This window comes from Micromesistius poutassou (genome assembly GCF_964030765.1).
Source record: "Micromesistius poutassou genome assembly, chromosome: 7".
In the NCBI taxonomy this organism is placed as follows: Eukaryota; Metazoa; Chordata; class Actinopteri; order Gadiformes; family Gadidae; genus Micromesistius; species Micromesistius poutassou.
This window is the reverse complement of record NC_140277.1, coordinates 3,235,363-3,257,648: the sequence shown is the minus strand read 5'-3', so window position 1 is coordinate 3,257,648 and position 22,286 is coordinate 3,235,363. Positions and strand designations below refer to the sequence as shown.

At 46.0% G+C, this 22,286-nt stretch overlaps 2 protein-coding genes across 2 annotated transcripts in view; both read right to left on the bottom strand.

The window, feature by feature from the left end:
* The window catches only part of disc1 (DISC1 scaffold protein), a 48,663-nt gene extending 33,945 nt beyond the window's left edge, over window positions 1-14,718 (bottom strand). Inside the window, 7 exon segments of the mRNA XM_084470919.1 lie at window positions 2,072-2,126; window positions 5,476-5,744; window positions 6,294-6,384; window positions 6,870-7,026; window positions 8,089-8,158; window positions 8,743-9,746; window positions 14,068-14,718. Coding sequence (XP_084327045.1) covers window positions 2,072-2,126; window positions 5,476-5,744; window positions 6,294-6,384; window positions 6,870-7,026; window positions 8,089-8,158; window positions 8,743-9,746; window positions 14,068-14,158 — 1,737 coding nt within the window. The 5' untranslated portion in view covers window positions 14,159-14,718.
* A 1,141-nt stretch (window positions 14,719-15,859) lies between these two features.
* Window positions 15,860-21,951, bottom strand: tsnax (translin-associated factor X). The gene is made up of 6 exons (XM_084470401.1): window positions 21,825-21,951; window positions 21,511-21,600; window positions 21,288-21,402; window positions 20,580-20,710; window positions 17,069-17,190; window positions 15,860-16,532 (listed from the first exon to the last, which is right to left on the bottom strand). Exons 1-6 carry the CDS (start codon window positions 21,838-21,840, stop codon window positions 16,134-16,136), a joined length of 873 nt encoding a protein of 290 aa, XP_084326527.1. The 5' UTR covers window positions 21,841-21,951; the 3' UTR covers window positions 15,860-16,133.
* Window positions 21,952-22,286: the final 335 nt, after the last annotated feature.

Here is a 22,286-nt window from a genome sequence, read left to right as displayed (position 1 = left end):
GTGTGTGCGTGCGTGCCCCTCCCCCAAAGGGAGAAAGGTAGTAGGCAGTCCAGCATCCAAATGAACAAAGTGATAAGTGATGTCTCTCTCAGCGGCTCTCTGCTAACGACCAATCCAGAGGTGACCTTGTTAGGACTAAAGATCTCTCCTCTCCGTCGCTCTGGATCTGAGAAATAAAGTTCAACCGATTTAATGGAGCATAATGCGGGTCGATATGGTAGATGTTTGGCTCGTTATTCATCAGGGTTTTTTAATATGAGATGTGTCAGAGACTGTTTGTTAAAAGAGATCGTGGAGGAGCCCGCGCCCGGGGCTGTTCTCCTGCTCCCTGCTCACATCGCCTGCAAGGCCCGCTGGCTCTCACCGCCATCTGACTACCAGGATCCTTCCTCCAGGGCATGGAGTCTGAGGGAGCCCTCCTGCTGAGCTCCCCCACCTTCTCTCTCTCTCTCTCTCTCTCTCTCTCTCTCTCTCTCTCTCTCTCTCTCTCTCTCTCTCTCTCTCTCTCTCTCTCTCTCTTCTCTCTCTCTCTCTCTCTCTCTCTCTCTCTCTCTCTCTCTCTCTCTCTCTCTCTGAGCCCCTGGCAGTGTTGCACTTTTAGCCTCTTGCTAACTACCCATGGAGGGGGTCATGGGGGGGGGTCTGCGTGCGGGGCTGGGTCCCCACCCTCCTGCCAGATATGAGAGGAGCTCCTGAGACAGAGGGGGATGGGGTAGGACGTGCTGGAGCCTACCAGCACACGGGAGAATACGAGCCGGTATGTATATATGTTGACTCATGTATAATATACAGACCGTGGGATTATACCAGGAGTTTGTTTAACTACGCATTTCTCTGCTGGGGGATCTTTGCATGCAGACGCGCACACATACACACACGCACACATGCACATTGCAGGCGCTCAAACACACACACACACAAATATACAAACGAACGCATGCATGCACACACATACACACACTAAACCGAAGCACGCAATCGAGTACACACACATACGACACACACACACACACACCCACACACACATGCATGCATGCACACACACCCGCACGCACAAGCGCGCACACACACACACACACACACACATGCATGTACACACACACCATCAAGATGCAGGAACATGAATTCAGAATTCCTTAAAGTCTTCTTCACAAAGTTTACACAGCTCCCGGCTCCCTAATTAAAACGTGGTTTTAGGCACACAGGACTTCAGAGGAACTATAATTTGGGTTGGAATTACATAACCCGATACCTTGGAAGATTAACGTTTCTATTTTTAATTAAAGAACCAATTACTTTGTCGTCAGTGGAGCTGGTGGGAGAGCTTGCCCGTGTCACCCGTGCAGACTGACTTTCTACAAAGGTCATTCGATGCTTTGATGAGGAAATGGTGAGCCCGGTATTATAACTGCTTTCAGATCCCATCTATTCTCCTGCTACGTCTCTAGGAAACCTTCCAGAGATGTTCCTTTGAAAGTATAAGTGTCGATATTATTATTTTAAAATATTTTAAAACGTAAACAACAGGTTGGTCTCTTCGGAAACGTTCAAATTCAGGGTTCAAGCAATCAAGACAGTAGTCCAAAAACTGAACAGGATAAAAAGCACAAAAGAGTGTGCTCAGCTGTTTCTGACCGCATCGGAAAGAGCTGAATAGCATGGTTGCTATTGTTATAAATAGGTGCTACTGTGGCCCATTTCCATAGCAGAGCTGGAGCCCCAAGCAATACCCCAATGGCTGATTCTGCACTCCTGACAACACTGGGCCGGCTGTAATCTGGAGCAACACAGGCTGCCGCTAGTTTAAATAGCATTCAGACCTTTTGACCGTCGCTATTAGCTCCCTGGCCATTATCTCCCTGGCTAACCGAAATACTCAGGAACTGAAAATGAACAATAATATCACGATGTGACCATTATGAATACATCATACAAAGCAACCTGCCCCATTATCTCCCAGTGAGATCCGTCTTTGATGTCTGCTTATCTATTTGCAACGTTATCATAAGGTTGCCGTCATAGCACAATAAAGAGGTCTGCTAGGTTAGCAGAGAATAGCAACGACTCTTACTTTAGCGGTAGCCTCTTTGATGGACAGATTCAGAGCCTTCTCCTGTTCTTGGATTCTGAAAGAAAAAGAGAAAAAATAGAGCATGACATGTCATCCTGGTTAATAGACAAAGTGCAACAAAATGAATATATATAATAAATGAAATGGACTGCATTTATACAGCACCTTTCTAACTAGTGGCCATCTCAAAGCACTTTACAATATCGCCTAACATTCACCCATTCATGCACCCATTCATGCACACATTCACACACCGACGGCAGTGTCAACCATGCAAGGCGACAGCCAGCTTGTCGGGAGCAGTGAGGGTGAGGTGCCTTGCTCAGGGACACCTCGACACTCTGGGGAACAAACTAGCCTAACCTTACCAGCCATCCGGCTCTACCTCCTGAGCCCCATGCCAACCCCTATTTATAGCATTCAGCTCAACATAAACCAACGAATCCTCCAACAGAACGTGACACTTTCCCGATCACCGCTTCTACGTTTACGTGACACTTTTTGTTTGACTTCAAACTAATGGGAACACAAACGACTCACCAACCCCCGACCCTCACTAATTAACATCAAGAGCATTCTATTGATCCGCCCTCACCTCGCCAGGAAGGCAGCTGTGGCGAACCCCAAGAACTTAATTATGTGAGCGTGTAAACAAGGTGCACCGTAAAAGGTCACATTATTTGTCTGCGGAGGAATAAATGCATTAGTTAATGTGAAAACCAAGCATGAAATCCTTCAGCCCCTCCCAGCACCTCAGTCACCTTGAGGCCCATCTAATGGCTTTTAATTGCAACCATCAGTGTGGTTGCGGCCGATGCTGTCTGAGGCACTGGAGAGCCTGCACTCAGACGGACAGACAAGACACACGTCTGTCTCCGCACAACCAGGGACTGCCGTGGTATATCTTTTGTATCTTGTATCGCGGCATTGGTGGAAAAGAAAATAATAATTATTCATTCGATTTTTTGAGTGCTCCTCAAGGCTCCCCGAAGCGCTTTACACATAGTGAGGTGGTGTGTGTGTGTGTGTGTGTGTGTGTGTGTGTGTGTGTGTGAGTGAGTGTGTGTGTGTGCGTGCACGTGCAAGTGTGCGTGTGCATACGTGCATGTGCCTGCTTGCGTGCGTGTACTGTGTGTTGGGAGAAAGGAGGGTTTATCACACCTCATCCACTCCTGGTTTTAGACGGGTGAACAGAACCGCAGACTACTCTGTTCTAATGCCAACGACACAATCAGGGATTTACAGCTAAACAGCAGAGGAGAGTGTCAGTGGCTATCTGAGAGGGAGACGAGGAGGAGGAGGAGGAGGGGGGGAAGGGGGAGGGGGGGGGCAGGACGACAGAACAATCACCAAAATCCTGACGAGCCAATATGACAGAGGCTCAACCAAGCCAATCTCGGGCTGCAATTTAAAAATCAGAACGGGCCATCGGTGGCTCTCCTCTCCGGGGGTGAAGCCGCGTCAGATATCAAATTATACCACAGATGGGGGGGGTCACGGCCGCTGGAAGAGGCGATAAGTGCAATTTACATGTCTGCTAACCGTCGGCGAGTGGGGGGAGCCCGGCGTGGCGGCGGCCGCGCAGAAAGCCATTACCTCGTGACGATGTGATACAAAGTATTCATTTGCATTCGCAGGGGGAAAGAAGAAGCGCTTCAAATCCTAACCAGGTTCCAGGAGGTGAGAGCAGCGGGAGGAAGAGGAGGAGGAGGAGGAGGAGGGGGTGAGAGAGAACAGGAGGAGGAGGAGGAGGAGGAGGAGGGGGTGAGAGAGAACAGGGGGAGGAGGAGGAGGAGGAGGAGGTGAGAGAGAACAGGGGGAGGAGGAGGTGAGAGAGGGAAGAGGAGTAGGTGAGAGAGAACAGGAGGAGAAGGAGGAGGGGTGAGAGAGAGGAAGAGGAGGTAACAGAGAACAGGAGGACGAGGAATAGGAGGAGGAGGAGGAGGAGGAGGAGAGAGAACAGGAGGAGAAGGAGGAGGGGTGAGAGAGAGGAAGAGGAGGTAACAGAGAACAGGAGGACGAGGAGGAGGAGAGAGAACAGGAGGAGGAGGAGGAGGAGAGAGAACAGGAGGAGGAGGAGGTGAGAGAGAACAGGGGGAGGAGGAGGAGGAGGAGAGAGAACAGGAGGAGGAGGAGGTGAGAGAAAAGGAGGAGGAGGAGGAGGAGGGAATTGAGGGATAACAAGATGGGAGAAGGAATTAAAAATAGGTAAGACGCATCTATCTCCCTGCTGAAACACTCACACAGAGTTGATAAAAGACACACACACACACACACACACACACACATGCTGTATGTATAGGGTGTTTGTGTGTTTGTGTCTGCAATGTATGTTATGTGTGTGTGTGTGTGTGTGTGTGTGTGTGTGTGTGTGTGTGTGTGTGTGTGTGTGTGTGTGTGTGTGTGCGTGTGCGCGTGCGTTTGTGCGATCATCAACTCATTTCCCGGTGTTACTCAGTGCCACTCTGTGTAAATTGCTTTGGGAAGGTATTTTATAGAACTGGGGAGCACAATCTAATATTACAGCTCTTATGTCACATATAAATCCATAGAGTTTTGCAGGTGCCAGTCTTTACTTCTAAAATATATATCTGTATATTTCACACGGAAAGGATTGGATGTCCTACTGGATCATTTAATCTGTTGACCGAATGTGAGTGAACAATTAGACTTACTGTTGACGGAGCGTGACAATGATTAATGATTGAATAATGATTGAATAATGCTTATAGTGTAAATGTGTGAGAACAAAGGACATATGAGAGAATCCCTTCTTAAGATATGTGCAATAACCTAATCCAACGCCAGTTATCTAAATTACAAAAGAAATACAACAAAATACATTTCCTCAAGCCTTTGTGCCAGATTCACAGCACTGGAGCAGCCACCATGTGGCCGCCGACAGTACTGCAACCAAAATAAATTATTTATAAAGGGATGGCTCTATATTTAGACGTTGTCATTTAACAGACACTTTAATCCAAAGTGACTGTTGACAGACTTCCGACTGTGAGGCTGAGAACAATAAAGCACAGAAGTAACATGTAAGTAACCACAAAAGAACATTCTGCGGAACCAAATAAATAAAGGGAAACCGAGTATATACCGATACAGCATCCGCCATTGTACAACTAACAGCACTTGTTCTTATTGAAGGGTTCTCTTATGATGACAGCAATGTCGGTTCACTTACTGTCAACCACTTTATTTTTCAGGGACTAGATCCTTTACATTGATAATCTATAATTATAATAACACATTTGCATGGGCAACCATGTTTTTCCGACTTGGTAGCTCGAACGCACGTAGGTCGGAGATGATGCGTTTGGCATTTTAGGAAGTATCGGAGGAATTTCCGATACTGGTATCGATATCGGAACAACTCTATCGTTCCTCGCGCTCACCTGAGGACGGGGGGCGGCGGCGTCACGGCGATGTCCGCGCGGCACTCGGCGGTCACCAGGTCGTTTAGGGCGCGGCTCATGTCCTCCAGCTGGGCGGTGCTAAGGCCCCTCAGCACGGAGACCCCCAGCTCCTCGCCGCCCCCCGCGCCCCGCTCCTCCTCCTCGTCCTCCTCCTCCTCCTCCTCCTCCCGCCGCTGGAGCCGCTCCTCCAGCCGGCCACGGCGCTCCTCCAGCAGCGCCAGCCTCCGCCGCAGCTCCTCCATCTCCTCCTGCAAGAGACAACCCCCCCGGCACCGCCCGGCACCGCCCGGCAGGCCCCCCAAGGTCAGAGCACTGTGTGTCGGTTACACACAGAACCTGAGATGCTAAATAGAATACAGTAGAACCCATAATGAACTGAGCTAAATGAAATACACTACAACCCATAGTAAACTGACCAGTATCCGAGATACTAACAAATATATAATTGAGCCCTTAATGAACTGTCCAGTACCTGAGATTCTAAATGGAATGCAGTAGAACCCAGAGTAAACTGACCAGATAAACCTAAATAACATACATACAGTAGAACCCAGAGTCAACTGAGCACTACTGGAGATACTAAATAAAATACAGTAGAACCCATGATAAACTGAGCTAAATCAAATACAGTAGAACCCATAGTAACTGACCAGTACCGGAGTAATAAATATATAGTTAAACCCTTAATAAACTGAGCAGAAGTTTAGATTCTAAATAAAATACAGTAGAACCCATGATAAAGTGAGCAGTACCTAAAGTGCAATGAAAGGAAAGATACCAAGAGGAGGTGCTCTTACCTCCACCAGGTGTTTCTCCTGCACCAGAAGCTCTCTCGGGTTCAGCAGCTGAGAGGATGACCTTTCAACTGCATCAGGCTCAGAGGACTCCCTGTGAGTCACACGCGCGCACACACACACACACACACACACACACACACACACACACACACACACACACACACACACAGTGTTCATCATTTCCAAATACCACTGTGACCTTTATGCATCTACATAGCAATTTCATGCGCATATTTTACTACATGTGTAGACAGGGGTTCAGTGGTGAGAGCTGTTCTGGAGCTGCAGTACATCAGGCTGCCACTGCTCTAGCCCTGCTGAGTTCCTTCCTGTTACAAGCTATTTGTTTAGATCTCCACCTCATTGTTCTCTGCTCTGCTGAACGCAGTGTGATGGAAGCCAAGGGTCATTCATTAACTTATCTACCTCCTTAACAGACCTTAAACATGAATGTTATTAGACCAAGCAAGTATAAAGAAATTCAACTTAAACTCAATTAATTGACCGTGATGAACTGTTTGTCATAACCGTTTGCACGGTTAACAATCCGCAATAGGCAGTGAATTATTGACCCACCTGCGTTGGCCGTGTTGCGTCCTCTGGAGGGCGCTGTTGACCGCCTGTGTGAGCCGCTGGAGGAAGGACGCGACGCCGGGCTGTCTGGAGGGCAGACCCAGCTTCAGGGCACCGCGCTCCAAACACAACTCTGCCAGCTTCTTGCCAAAACGCTCGGCTTCAAAAACACCAACAACACCGAAAATAATAAATCACTAAAATGTCACTGTCAAACTTTTAACCACAGCACTGTAGCCATATTCTGTTTACACACAAAAAAACATGACATATGGAATATATTGTATAGTGCAGAGTGGTGTGTTGATACACACAACTAACACACGCAGAGATTGATTTTCCTAATCGCTATAAATTCAACCTTAAATAACATGACAACTCAAGCAGTATGTCTAAGCATAGTGAGTTGAGCACTATGTTGAATAATCATTTTTTGATTGATAATGTGATTATTGATTGAGGCTGCTATTAATATAAGTTAATATTAATAACAATAACAACAAAGTTGTGTTCTCACCTGACGCAAATATAACCATTCAAGGTCTACAACAAAGCAAACAGCAGGTATTACTATTTATATTTTGTCACAGGGTCTAGGAAATGGGTCAGCATCCAAGGCTTCTCCTTAAAATAATGAACATTTTCCAGGGAGAGTTAGCTAGGTTAACCCAGGGATATTCTGGGATGCAATCAGGCCACAGAGAGAGAGAGTGGGCAGATGACTGCTTCTTAATTCCATCTTATTTCCCATCTCCATCTGCATCAGAGGCCAAGGAACTTTCTGAAGTCCAAACGTCTGATTTCATTCCTTGTGAGGCCTTCAAACTTATCACTGATGAACACATGAGGTCCAACTCAACTCACACGTGGTTGTTCTGCAAAGAACCACCAAGTTCCAAGACTCCGATACCCGATACAGACGCTATGCTACGATGGGTGAACATGATGTAGTGACTAGTGGTTTTCCCACTGCTCTTACTAATTACCCTATTTATTTACTCACATGTCCGTGTTAACATTACAAGATCCAAGATCCTATCAGCTAAGGATACATAATTAAAAACTACTTTCTCCTAGTGTCTACTGTCTTTTATGAATTCGCTACCTGATTATGTTAAATGCACTTCTGTGAATTCAAATCAAACAAACTGTTGGCCAACACATGTTCTTTTTTATCATAACTAAAATAAGAATGAATGGCATTGCCTCCGTGTCACTTTACCTGTGTCATAGTCATCATCCAATATGGCCTTCTGCTGCAGTCGCTGAAGCTTCAACATCATGGACTCAATCTGAGGCAGACAGACAGCAGCGAACAGAAGGATTAGCTCACAGTCCAAAGGGCCAACGTTTAACAAATAGACAGCAGAAAGTGAGGGGACTGAGTTTTGCCAGTTTGAATGGGATACAACTGGATTCAGTCCACACAGAATACAAAAATCATGTGGGAAACTGATACTGTATGTCGTTTCAGGCTCCACTGAACATCTGATGATTTTACTCTGAACTCTATCACTTTTCTTTGAATTAACTTAGCTTCTCTTTCATTATTGATTGCTAAAGTGTGACGGAGAGTTTCTGTTCAAACAACGGGATCCTTATCGGGCCTTGCCAGACGAATGGGAACATGAAAGAACCCGGCAAATACTGCTATTTCTTTTGCTTATAATATGCATAGATATAGTATTCATGTTTTATCGCTATTAGTTGGTAATTGCTTAACAAAATATTATTCAAACAAAAGGAGCATTATAATACAATTACAATATATAATTGTAATGTTGTTTTGGATTTTTTTTGTGTTCTTTTTTATTATTTATATTATATTATTATATTATTATACAACGAGTAACTCATTCTCATGAATCAAGCGCACCTTGGTGTTGGCGCGGTTGTTCTGCAGGCATTCCCGCAGGACGCCCTCGTACTTCCTCACCAGGGGGTCCCAGCCCTGGTCGGAGGAGGAGGAGGAGGAGGAGGCCGGCGTGGCCGACTCGTAGCCGGAGGTGACGGAGGAGGCGGTGTCCGAGTCCACAGACAGGGAGGAGGGGAACTCCTCCGTGCCCAGGGAGAAGGACTCTCCGTCGGGGTGGTCGGACGGCGGCTCCCCCCGGCCCCCCCACTGCCCTCCCTGCCAGAACCCCTCCTCTCTCTGAGAATGGACCCCAGGCGTCGGGAACGGGACACACAGCTTCGGGGGGGCTCGTCCGCTGGCCGGCGGCATCGGGGTCTTGGTTGGAGCGGCGGTCAGTGCGGCGGCAACCGGAGTAGAGGTCGACTGTTTTAGAGGCACTGGCGACCGACGGGCCGGTCGGGGTACAGGAAGTGATGTCACACCAGTGATGTCGTTCCCTTGGCTGGCGCTGAGTGACTGCCGTATGAAACTAAAGCTGGAGTTGAACGAGTCTCCCCCCGGAGTCTCTCTGGTCCCGGCAGAAGCGTATCGGCCCGGCGTCCCTGATTGGCTGGTCCCACCCTGATGGTGGACGGCCCCTTTACCGAAGCTCCGCCCAGCCGCTTCAGGCGGGTGTCGGAGGCATGAGGTGGACCTGGGAGCCAGCCACGACGCGCGGCTCTCTACGTCAGGCTCGAGTCCCGGGTTCAAGAGGGGCTCTTGAGGGGTGAGTACCGGACTCTTATAAGGTGTGTTGGGCGAGTCGATGATGCTGCTCTGACCCTTCCTCCCAGGACAGCCCGGGCCTCCATTACGAGTCGGAGCGTTCCGGCCCTCTGCCTCCTCCTCCTCCGCCTCCTCCTCTTCATCCTCGTCCCCACTCGTGGTGCTCTGAGGTCTGGGCGGATCGGCTCGCATGTACCCTGGTCTCCGCTGGGGCCTCTTGCGACAGGACTCACCAGCGGACTCCAACGCCTTGCCACCTCCTGACCGTGGGGAGATTAGACGTGGTTAGATAGTGGTTAAGAGAAGATAAAGCAACATTACAGTAATACTGTGAATAACCCACATCGGGCTCATTTTGAACAACACATTATTCAGATTCAGAGTACTTTACTCATCCTCTGGGAAATTGTTTTCAGTTCAATTGCTCTGCTCGAGATTGGAAAATGATCATCAGAACAGAGAATAAAAATGATATTGTAACATCAAGGTGTGAGGTCTTGAGAGGATCCAAGGTTCCCATCTCTGTGTTTGTTCCTGCCATGCCTCTTAGCTTAAAAGTCTGGGCTTAATCCTCAAGAAATAACAACAACAGACGTTATTATCGCATAACAAAGCTCACGCCAACCGACTTTAACTGAAGCCCAGACCCATTTTCCCATGAAGCTAACATTGCTGTAGAAAATTAGCTTTTAAGCCAGTGATGACATTTCCCAGTGGTTAGGGATCCAGCTGCTGGGAAATACCAAACCGACCTCGTCATCACGCGCGCTTTAGACACGCCCTTGAATGACGCTAGCTTGCGTTTTTACTCCCTCGGGTTAAGTCAGCTTGCTAAATCACCATTTTCACTACATGATGATTCACAAAGACAGTTTATATCAGCACAAAGCATGCAATGTGTTAATGCCTTAAAATGAAACAACAAAACATTACATTTGAATGACGGGCTACTGTAGTGTATATCTGTTTAAAAGAACAGTTATTTGTGAAGGAGCATTGTGAATAAGAGTTGTATGGGTCAATGGCTGAGCACCTGCTCTAGGGCCGACCCTGAATGCTGATAGGACAGGCCTAACGTGTGTGGTGGCGTTGGGAAGAGGAAGGGGACGGAAATGTAATGAACGGCGCTTTTGTGTACAGCTGTGCTTGTCTTTTTTTTTCGCTCAGTCTCAATTTTCTCTCTTCTCAGCCATGAACATGTGCACGCACACACACACACACACACACACACACACACACACACACACACACACACACACACACACACACACACACACACTGACAGACATACTGACAGACACACACACACACACACACACACAGTCAAATAGACATTGAGACCATGAGCACAGTCAAGCCAAAAGACACACATAGAGATTTGTATCGAATCACAGTAGGGGCATTCAGTGTTTCTCTCACTATTAAACTCAACTACAACACTGTTTGAGCTGAACTAAAAAGAGACTTAACAGGGAAACCAAATGGAAGCGTTCTTTATCACAGAAATAACCCAAAGTCCTTTTGACCTACAGTGTATACTTCTAAAATGTACTGAAACGACAACAACAGCATCAACAACATTGATAAAACAACCTCATCTCAGATCAACCAGCCCTACACATTCCAAATTAAATGATTTTGGCATGAGAGCGGCAACAGCCTGACCACAGTTATCTTCTGCTGCTGCAGTATATCAAGACTGAGGAATGAAAACGCTGGATGAATTATGAGCTCCACGGAGGGGGCCACCACGGACCGCGGCTCAGTCCCTCGTGACCCCTAATGATGTCAGGCCAAAGCCATGTCTAGGGAGCGAAGCGTAGCCGCGACAAAAGGAAACCACTTAGAGAGTCGGTAGACCAGCGAGACAAAGAGGGGCTTCTCTGTGTGTGTGTGTGTGTGTGTGTGTGTGTGTGTGTGTGTGTGTGTGTGTGTGTGTGTGTGTGTGTGTGTGTGTGTGTGTGTGTGTGTGTGTGTGTGTGTGTGTGTGTCGTTCAATGATATTTTCCTTAGTATGCATCTTCATTCGGTTTGATTGACATTTTCGTTTTTACTTTTTGTTTTAAATTTCACTTAGGATTGAATTTGTTTGCTAGGGTAGTTTATTTTCTATTTTTTTCAAAATGCTTAAATACAGTTTAGTTTGTATTAGTTTCAATGATAGCATCACTCCTTTTTTAAGATGGGGTTTGTCAGGGGTGAGAACTAAAAAGGTCAGGAAAGGTTTGTGTAATGCAAACTCAACAAAACTAAAACAAGACAAAAGGTATTCCCTTATTTGGTTTATTTGTTTAGTTTATTTTGTAAACACATGCAACAATTTCAGTCACTTATTATTTTTTATGCAAAACAAAGCAAATATCCCGCCTGGTTAAAGTTCTTTCATTTTTTTTCATTAACAATAATAACCTTCCTCTGTGCGTCCGTGTACATGCATCTGTGTATGTGTGCGTTTCAGTGTGTGTGTTTAGCATTTAGCATTGTGTGCTAGGATAAGGAAAGGGAGTGTCCATTGATCCAGGCTTTAGCAGGATCCCACTGTACACAAGGGCAACCCCCCCCCCACCGGCCCCTGTGTCAGGTTACCTCCAGGACCATTAGAGGGTAGACTTCCAGACGAGGGGCCGGTGTTTCCCTAACCCACCTGGGAAACACAACACTTTCCCTGGGCACTTGATACAACCCCAGCCCATCCGCCAGCTGGTGGTGAAGTATAGAGGCCCCTCAACAGACTGGAGGAGAACGGTTAGAGAGATCAGGGGACGGGCGACTCTACAGCCACACACTATTCTTAGATGACCCCACCTCCTTAGGTTATTTTATTGCATAAGGGGGGGAAGGAAATGCTTCACGGTCCATTGTGAAGCGTGTCTAGGGGGGGGGGGGGGGGGGGGTGGGGGGGGGTTGTCAGACGCATCATAGCTGCGGCATTCGCGGGCTTCCTGTCATAAAAAGTGTGGCAAATTCCGTCCCATTGAAAGACACTTGCATTTTTAGGCGTTGAATTATTGCCATGTTGATTGAAAACCTCCCCTCACTATAAAAGTAAGGCCCCATGCTAGCAGTCGGTCCAACAACAGCGAGGCAGAGAGGGGCGTGCTGAGAGAGGTCTGATTATTTACCTTGGGAGATTAAACGTGGGCCTCTTCAAGCCCCCTCGCGTTAAACACGGCATCCCATTGGTGGATGAAGACCCTTCAGCCAAACAGTGGAGGAATGCGCTGGATCTCATAAAAACACAAACGTTTGAAGAGCAAGCTGCGGTGAGATCTGCCGGTGTCAGCTCTTATGAAGAACTCTGGGAGGCCTGGTCGGTCACCTTGTTATGCATGATGACCACAGCACTGCGTTTAGGGAAGTGAAAGCAAAGTTTCAAAAAAGGGATTTTTCTCTTCCATTAAATGACCCGATCTATGAGATGTTTGCTCCACGCTGAATCCTGTTGGCTTGATAACGTACGTCCTTGTTGTGGTGTGTATGGCTAGGTCACATGTTAGTGTCAACATGTATGTGTTTTAAATATCAAAGAAGACATGTCACCTCCACAGACATCAGTGAACTTGATTTCTTAAGTGAGATGTACCGTATAGTAAGCCATGATGAAGGCTGATGGTTTAGCAACCATCACCCTAGCACACTTCCTGTCCAGTCACATGGGACACATTAAGTGGAAATAACAATTGTGGAAAAACTGCAGTTTTACCAGCAAGAGCATTGCTCACTATATGACAAGAGTGGATGATGAACAAAGAAGATGAACAAAGAAGACAGACAAACATATAGACAGACAGACAGACAGACAGACAGACAGACAGACAGACAGACAGACAGATAGATAGATAGATAGATAGATAGATAGATAGATAGATATACAGATGACAGATAGATAGGAAGACTGACAGATGTCAAGAAAGACAGACAGACATACAGATGTAAAGAAAGACAGATAAACATATAGATAGATGGATAGAAAGATAGGAAGACGGACAGATCGATACATAGACAGACAGACAGATGGATAGATGAACAGATAGACAGACAGATGTAAAGAAAGACAGACATAGCCTACATATAGATGTAAAGAAAGACAGACAGACATACATATGTAAAGAAAGTCAGGCAGACAGATAATAGGCCTACGAGTGAGTGAGTGAGTGAGTGAGTGAGTGAGTGAGTGAGTGAGTGAGTGAGAGAGAGGGAATATGCTGTTATCATATCATGACAACTTAATGCTTTAGGCCCCTTGTTTAGGATCATTAGTTAGGCTCCTTGCCTAATCGAATATCATCAGTAGAGCAAACAATAAACCATAACAACCAGAGACACCAAGACAACACAAGTCCTAATGCAGCTTAAATACTTTACTCCTCGCCTTGTCTATTTGTCTCAACCACCCAACATCTTGGCTGTGCAAACATCCCCTTCCTCCCTCAGCAAAGACCCCTCCACTACCCCGGCCAGTGGAGTGGATCCCCATGAAGTTGCGCTTAAAAGTAACCATTCACATCTTAATCCATCCTATAAAGGTTTGGACAAGTTGTGAGTCGAGTCCCCTGGATAATAATAAAGGATGCACGTTACCTTCAATTACTTCGTAATGGTGAAGCAATGAGCGGCCGGGGTCCATGCTCCCATTCCCGTTACATTGCAGCCCCAGAAGTCCTGCAAACATGTTGGATGTTCACGGATGTCCAGCCAGTAGCCGGCGGCCTGCTGAGAGAAAACTCAAGCGCAGAAAGAACAACCTTCAGTCAACCCGATCACTTCTGGTCTGGACCAAATAATCCATAACCGTCCCGGGCGATGCCGTAGTAGGGGGGCTACACTGATCTCATTTCCGTTGTGGGAAAGTCGACCTTCTCTTCTTCCAATTTACGATTCTGCTGTGTGATCAAACTCCCACACTGTTAAAAACATGATGCCTACTAGTCGCTATAGTCCTCCTTGATCTCGATCTCACTCCAGGCATCCAAGCCGACTTATCCCTCTCTTGAAGCATGAAAAGAGACAAGCCTTGGGTAAATAGATGGAGACCCACGGCGTTGACACGTCTTCCCAGGAAAACTTCCAAGCGGTCGACTTCAGACAGTAAGCAGCCAGCAGCCAGCAGCCGGCCAGGGGCTCCGTCAGCACGGCCAAGCGCGCAGAGAGGATCCGCCAGTGGGTGGATGGTGCGGGTGAACCCCTTCGCCCCTCGGGAGTGGCACTAACACGGGAGCAGTAGGGCCCTGATCCCCGCTGCACGGCGCTCCGTTATGTGTCGTGGTGTTGGACCAGCGAGGACTTCCTACGTGTGATGGAATTTGACTCCCGACTCTTGCAGACCGCCTTCTGGTGGCCAAGAGTCAACCGGCCAATGAGGGCTGCCCTGGGGCTGCACTGACGGGGGAGCTGTGGTGTTTATGTTCAGACGATTTGCAGACTTTTGATTGTGTGCAGTCCTCTTGTCTGGTCTGGATAATTCGTGGAAAATCTCCTGACAGCAAGCAAAATGGGACGTACAGCTTCCCATGCCGTCCGCCGAAACCTGTTTGCCCTGACATAAGATGGGCCATAAGATGAAGATGAAGAAGGCTATAAACGCACACATGGACGAGGTTATAACGGGACCAGCAGCAGGACTGGAGGATGAGCCAGTTGAATATAACTTATGAGTTTGTTGGCAAACTAATAGGTCTAAGCCTGTTTAGGAATTTAAATTGACCGCCCATGTGCCGAGTCGTTTTATGTGTTTTTTAAAAGTACATAAAATTAACAATTCACATTTCAGGTAGATAACGTTTGTTTTCAAACTTTGGATTTAGTTTTAAAAACGAATAATCTCCGCCCCAGGCAATGGAAAAATCGCCCGAGATTGCACTATGCGTATTGGCCACACCGTGGCGCCCTAACACAATATACCAACACAGTCTGAAACATATCTACGATAATGTTTATACAGAGATTCCTATTGTGTTTTTAACTATCAACCGAGCTAATCTCACTTGCTCTGTGGCTACATGTGCATTCCCATTCCAGAACTGGGTCTGTGTATTGTACCTGGATACAACATCCAGATATAATTAGCTGCTGTTACAACTATAAATTTGACTTCAACAGGCTCCCATTCTTCATCCTGGATGTGAAGATTGTTTATCAAGGGAAGAGGAAGAGTAGTGTGTGTGTGTGTGTGCACAGGCCTGTCAGGGTTCCTAGTGAAATGGTGCTCCCACTGCTATAATGTATGCAGTGAGAGTCCACCACTGGCTCTACTGGTTCTGCTGGTTCTATCTAAGTGGGCTAGCACGTGAGTGTGCTATCACCAGGGTAGGAGTGAGGGTAGGAGTCACTAAAAAACGCACAACATTCTGAAGCCCGTAAGTTTATTCACAACTTAGAAATTTCAATGCAAAAAAAACAACAACATCGCTGTGATCAAACGTCATTGGCAACATAATGCTTTCTTCAAATTCAAGACGTCGGGCCTCACATGAAACAATGAACCTCAATGAAAAGACAATCATAAAAATAAAAAAAACACATTTCAACACAACAATAGCGAAAACCGCAAGGTAACGCCCCCTATAGGCCACACGCCGCCCACCCCTCTATGCCACGCACCACCCAGCCCTGTAGGCCACGCCCCCTCTCTAGACCACGCCCCCCGTCTAGGCCACACCCTCGTCGGCGTCCATCATGGCGTCGCGGCTGGCGAACACGTCGGCCAGCATGTGCTTAGGGATCTCGGAGCCGCGCACACGCAGCGCGTAGCAGGCGTCCTCCACCTTGGCCAGGCTCTGGCGCAGCGTGTGCAGCTTCTTGGACACCTCGTAGGGCCCCGAGTTGCCGATGTACGAGAAGCCGTCGTGCACCTGCCGCAGGAACTGGCTGAGCTGGAAGGGCGTGTCGATGTCGCCGTTGCCCACGCTGCCGATGCACATGCGCATCAGCTCGCCCGTCAGGTCGGCCACGCCCAGCAGGTAGTCCGACGGGATCACCTGGAAGGGCGGGGCGCCGGGCGGGGCCGCAGCCACCGCCGCTGGGGGGGCGTCCTCCTCGGTGGGCCCCTGGGGGGAGAGACGGCGAGGACGGTGGGACGAGTAAGTAGCTAGCAGGTAACTAGGCAATAACTAGTACGTAGCTTGCAGGTAACTAGTAAGTAGTTGGCAGGTAACTAGTTAGTTACAATATTGCCTAACATTCACCCATTCATTCACACATCGTCAGGAGCAGTTAGGGTGGGACAGGGACACCTCGGAGGAGCCGGGGATCACACTAGCAACCTTCCGGTTACCAGCCTACCCGCTCTACCACCTGAGCCATATTCCACCCCAACCAAGTACTCCAGGTCCCCTTGGTTAGGAAATGTATGTCAAATGTCAGATTAAAAGTCAGTCAGGTATTCGTTTTTTGGGTGGATCAAGCTCGAGAAGTCACGCGGTGTACTCTGCAGTTATAATATAACAAACCAGCCCAAACACTCTTCACTCATTCAATATCACTCACATAACATCGCCCCTCAGGCCCGTGTGCTACAGTACAAAATCCCCAGAGGAAATGGTTCACCGTGCACAGAGAAGAGAGAGAGCTTTTAAAGAATTACCTTGGAGTCCATAGTGTGTGTCTTAGTGAACACCAACATGGCATTGATCTCTTCCAGGCTGATGAGGGTGCGGTGGCGGATGTAGTGCTGGAAAGAGACGGCCTCCACATACTCCTGGATTCCTGACACATACAAGTAATAGAAGAACAACAAAACATTAACAATAGGAGCAGACCTCCAACCCGATTGTTATCTATTCTTATCTGAATTTGAGAACGGTAGCACACAAAATATGAAATCTCTGCTGAAACAATTTATCTTATAAAATATCCTAGAGGCTGTCCTAGTAAATATCATGAAGTCCGTAAAAAGCACCAGTAGTATTCTGATCCGTTCAATATGCATTGTTTACCTCGTGGGGAATGCATTCTTGTTACCCGGGAGTGGAAATGAAATGCAGAACTAAAGATTATCCATTTAGTTTTAATGGTTTCCAAAGATTCTAGAAGGTGTGTTCGCCCAACTTACAATATGGCTACTCAGTGAGAAAGGTCTATACTAGGTTGTTATGAGGACAATTCACGTTCTCAAGTTCACAATATATAAAAACCTAAAGAAAACCTAAAGAAATAAGTTGTAAGGAACCAACGTATGAGTATGTTGACAACCCCCTACAAGCCATCATTGTAGTTTTCTTATTTTAAACCAACTAGGAGTTAAAAGGATAATATCTTTACCGAGGGAGGTTACAGTAGGAGTATAAATATGCAACATCAGGTCACTACTGCGTCTGAAGCGAGGATGTTCACGTTGTGTGGCGGGCCAGCTGAGATGAATCCTCATTTGTTTTCACGCCGCTGTGCAAACAACCAGTCGATAATCGCAGGACGGAAGACTTTGTGTCCAAAGTTTACTTTAAGCACGGCGACTGAACTTCAAAGCACCCTCTATCTCCCCGGACCCCCCTACACGAGATCTCAACGCTTCTCCCCCCCCCCCCCCCCCCAACACACCCCCTACCCCCACCTTGCTCTGACTCAACCCCCCTACAAGCAACGGTCACCGTTCACTCAGTTCCAGCTCCTACATAATACCACTATAAAATTTGGTTCTGGGAATCTGATCTGCAATGATCCGATGTAGACAGCACCCCCTCCCCCACCTTCGTCTTTCCTTTCCAATGATTACTGCTGGAGGCGATTCCCGTTACTGACCCCCTTGTAGACTCACGGACTAGCCACTGACTGAGGAGTGACTCAAAAACATTTAAGAGGAGACAGGACATCCTACCTAGAGCATCTAATGGCAAGACTAATAGGAAAATATGAGGACACTGCAATGATTAAAATATGAGGTCACGGTTGTCATACTCATAAGTTGGTTCCTTAATAACTTATTTTGTCAGGTTTTCATATATTTTGAACTTGAGAATGTGAATTGTCCTCATACCTCAGACCTTTCTCACCGAGTAGCCATATTGTAAGTTGGGCGAACACACCTTCTAGAATCTTTGGAATCCATTAAAACAAATGGATAATCTTTAGTTCTGCATTTATTTCCACTAGTAGTTAGAAGTAGCAAGAATGCATTCCCCACAAGGTAAACAATGCATATTGAAAGGATCAGAAACATTAAAATCAATCATTTATATATATATATATATATATATATATATATATATGTATATATCAGTGTTTCCCATACATAGGCCAATGTGTGGTGCAGTGCCACAGATTGAACAACGAGCCCCCCCCCCCCGTCAACAATTCCACCCGAGGTTATAATGTAAGCATTATAAGCAGTGGCGGTTTTAGGCACGGGCGAAAACGAGACACGAGAAAAAAAACAACTCTACCAGCCTGTAATCCCCACCCCCCCACCCCCCCCGTCAGCCGGTATATATATATATATATATATATATATACATATAAAACACAAATTTAGGTAGGTAGGTAATTCTCAGGTAGCACGAATGCATTCACCACTAGGTAAACAATGCATGTAGAAAGGATAAAAAAACTTTCAAATCAATCATTACATACAACACAAATGAATGTGCACCCTGCATGTGTAGCCTGGCACGTACAGGTTTTGCAAGGAATTCTACTCGGTTGCAGTCATCGTATTCTGAGAACTACAGGCTGTTTGTTTGCATGGTGACTTGGAACCACCCACACAAGCTCCAAACCACGTAGCTAGTATTACAGCTACGCTGAAAAGCCCACGTTCGCCTGCCCTTATCAGCAAGGCAGCTCCTTCTAAAAAGGAGCCATGGTCCTTTATTGTGCCTTGTTTCAAAGTGCACAGCCTTTTGAAGGGGATGCAGACTGCTTGTCCAGCCGCGATTATGACCGGCCGTTGGGAGAGATTGCCTCTGTATCGGGACCCACTCTCAATCTAATAAATGTGATAAGAAACACGGCCAAGTAAATAAAAATGAGGTCTCTAATTGGTGGGAACTGCCACTGGTCACGTCGCATGAGTATTCATAGCTGCAATCTATAAATGACTTCCCTAGCTTAGTAGATAATAGCCTGACTCCCTCTAATGTGTTTTGGTGTTTTCGGCCCACCCCGGCCCCCAGCGTCTTGGCCTGACCAGCAAAAACTTGATAACGAGATTCATCAACGGAGGGTTACAATCAGCACTCTCTCACTGAACCGAGGAGCCTCAAACAATACTGGCTTTAGGTCGGTAGGTACGAGGAATTAACACTATATTAAATGTTATGCATCCAGTGAATCACAGCAGTAGTCGTGGGTTGAATGGACTTCCGTTCTGCAGATGCAGTTGTATGTCCCATTCATGAATTCTGTTTTTTAGATTTGAATACAACAATAATAGAACAACCACAAACCACCACGTCCTAACAGTTCATAAGAGGCTGATAGGCTTCGGCTTCCTGGCTGGGGAAAGCATGAAGTTTTTCATTAGCCAGGAGATTGTGATCTGATCTTATCTGGGGTATTGTGAATGGGATAGGACGTGACCAACTCTAGCACTGTGCCATGTAATGACTTGGCAGAATGCTTGTGGATACAATGTGAATTTGACTTCAAAAACATTGTAAAGGGTGATTTAGAAAAAATGTGTACAACAGTTTGACCCATTGGGTATCAGCTGATACATTCTGCTGCTTATGTTCAAATAGGGACTCGAAAAAAGGATGGATCAAAAAAATCAATTCAGTGCAATCAATCATCAAGGCAATGGCTTTCAAAGTTTAAGTGTATGTGATACATATATATGTCATCTACATAAAATAAGACATATGTAATTAACTCAAGTTGCACCGAAGAATAAAGAATAATTGCCAGTCATATCAGTTCCAATACCCATACTACCATAGTAGTATACAAAATTTGTATATTTAGTACTATTTAGTATGAAAGTATGCATACTGCGACAAAAAATGATTGTTATTTGAGGAAATGTGTAATTCACCTGTCAAAGACTGTTTTTAAATAGTAACTTGCCAGGCTTTTTGAAGCATGAGCATCAAAATTATTTAAAAAGTTATCGAACAATTGTGACAATTAAATTAAATGAAAATTACAATTTATTCACTCACCAGCGGTGAAGGCTCTGTGAAACTGGTATATGTCCTCCCCTCTCAGCTCTTCTGCAATTTGAGCAATCTTCAGCCTGACCAAGTCCAGCTTCACATCCGATTCCTTCAGAATGCTTTCCACATCTGTGACACTGCAGCACCAAGGCAAATGCACAAAACCATATTGTAACAGGGTTAGTTTCTAGGTGTTGTGGATTTATGTGCCACATTTATTCTACTTTTTTTAACATCAACATGCCAATTTATTCAAACTATTATTCTGGTTGAATGACAAAGCTCTATATTTACCTCTGAGTCCTATCAAAGATTGGCCTAATTTAATCTAAGAATAGGTGCGGTGCAATGCCTGTACACAAAACCTTTGTTTATATATTGAAGACATCCACAATAACAAAAACTATGAATTACGCTATTGTTGTTGATATCTAAAATATACAACCAAAGGTTATGTGTACAGGCATTGCACAAAAACTGTTGTTATATATGATATGAACAATAGCTACAACTATGATTTATGCACTTTTCAGTCCATTGAGAAGAGTAAAGGGCACAACATGCCATTATTAAACCGAGCACATGCATTGATAAGGTTGGTTCAAGTGAGCATGCTGCACAAACAGATCAATCAACTAGCCTATTATATCGCATTATGTCTTGAAGCTGCACCCTCAACCCATGCAACACAATACAAATAATGAATATAAATACCTGGTGACTCTGTGTAAGAGAAAAATTGTCCTCTTGCTTTCAATGGTGATATCTCGGCTGATCTTGACCAGACGTTCATGTTTGTCGTGTTTTGTGTCAAGCTCCTGCTGAAAAACTTTTTGAAAATGTTAAAAGTTAAACCGGTGTCTGCTAATAGCGGTACCTGCAAACATCCCAGGTTCCATCACAATCACCCATCATCAGCAGCACATGGGACAGGTACCTTTGAAGGCAGCGATGACGGGTGAGGAGCAAGGATTGGCACTCGCATCACGGTCCTGCACTCCGCCTGCTTTTTTCCCACATCCCTGGGCTACGACAAAGACAACCATTGACACACCATGATTCATAGATACTAGAACTTCACTTAATCTCGTAAATAAACTGAAATAATCAGGGTTATTGTATTGTATTGGCATCATGTTAATATGAGGCTCTGACTGGAGGACAGCAGCACATGCTGGCAACAACACTTCCAAATCATACTGCACGGTTGTTTTAAGTAAAGTCAAACCTGTATTCAAGGGCAGAACTTACCGTCTCCCTTACTCATGTTTTATTAATCGGATGTTTTTCAATGTAATCTTTCTATAATGTCGAGAAGCTAGAATCTTTTTTCAAGCCACAAGGAAAACTAACTCAAGGCTTCCGTGACCAGTGTTGCCAGATTGGGCCTGATTTTCCGTCCAATCTGGCAACACTGGCTGAAGCGCGCTGCAGCCAGTGTTGCCAGATTTGGCGAGGAATCTGGAAAAATCTGGCAACACTGTCCGTGACAATGTAAACAAGCCTGATTCGGGCTTGTTTACTATGGTCAACCGTGAATTTAAACTTAAACAGAAAACGAAAGCAGGTTATAAATAGAGTTGGGTAAATATATAAAATAATGAGAATTAAAACATAACCGCAATGTTATCACACATAAAAGGAAACATTATACATTTACGACAGGCACCCACATGAGTCGTGTTTTAGGGGTCTTTGGCACTTTTCATGTAC

Coding starts and splice junctions, on each gene's coding strand:
- tsnax (XM_084470401.1), bottom strand. Junction 21,403..21,510: donor CGTCATCGCTGCCTTCAAAG/GTACCTGTCCCA, acceptor ATTTTCAAAAAG/TTTTTCAGCAGGAGCTTGAC. Junction 16,533..17,068: donor CACACACTATGGACTCCAAG/GTAATTCTTTAA, acceptor CTCTCCCCCCAG/GGGCCCACCGAGGAGGACGC.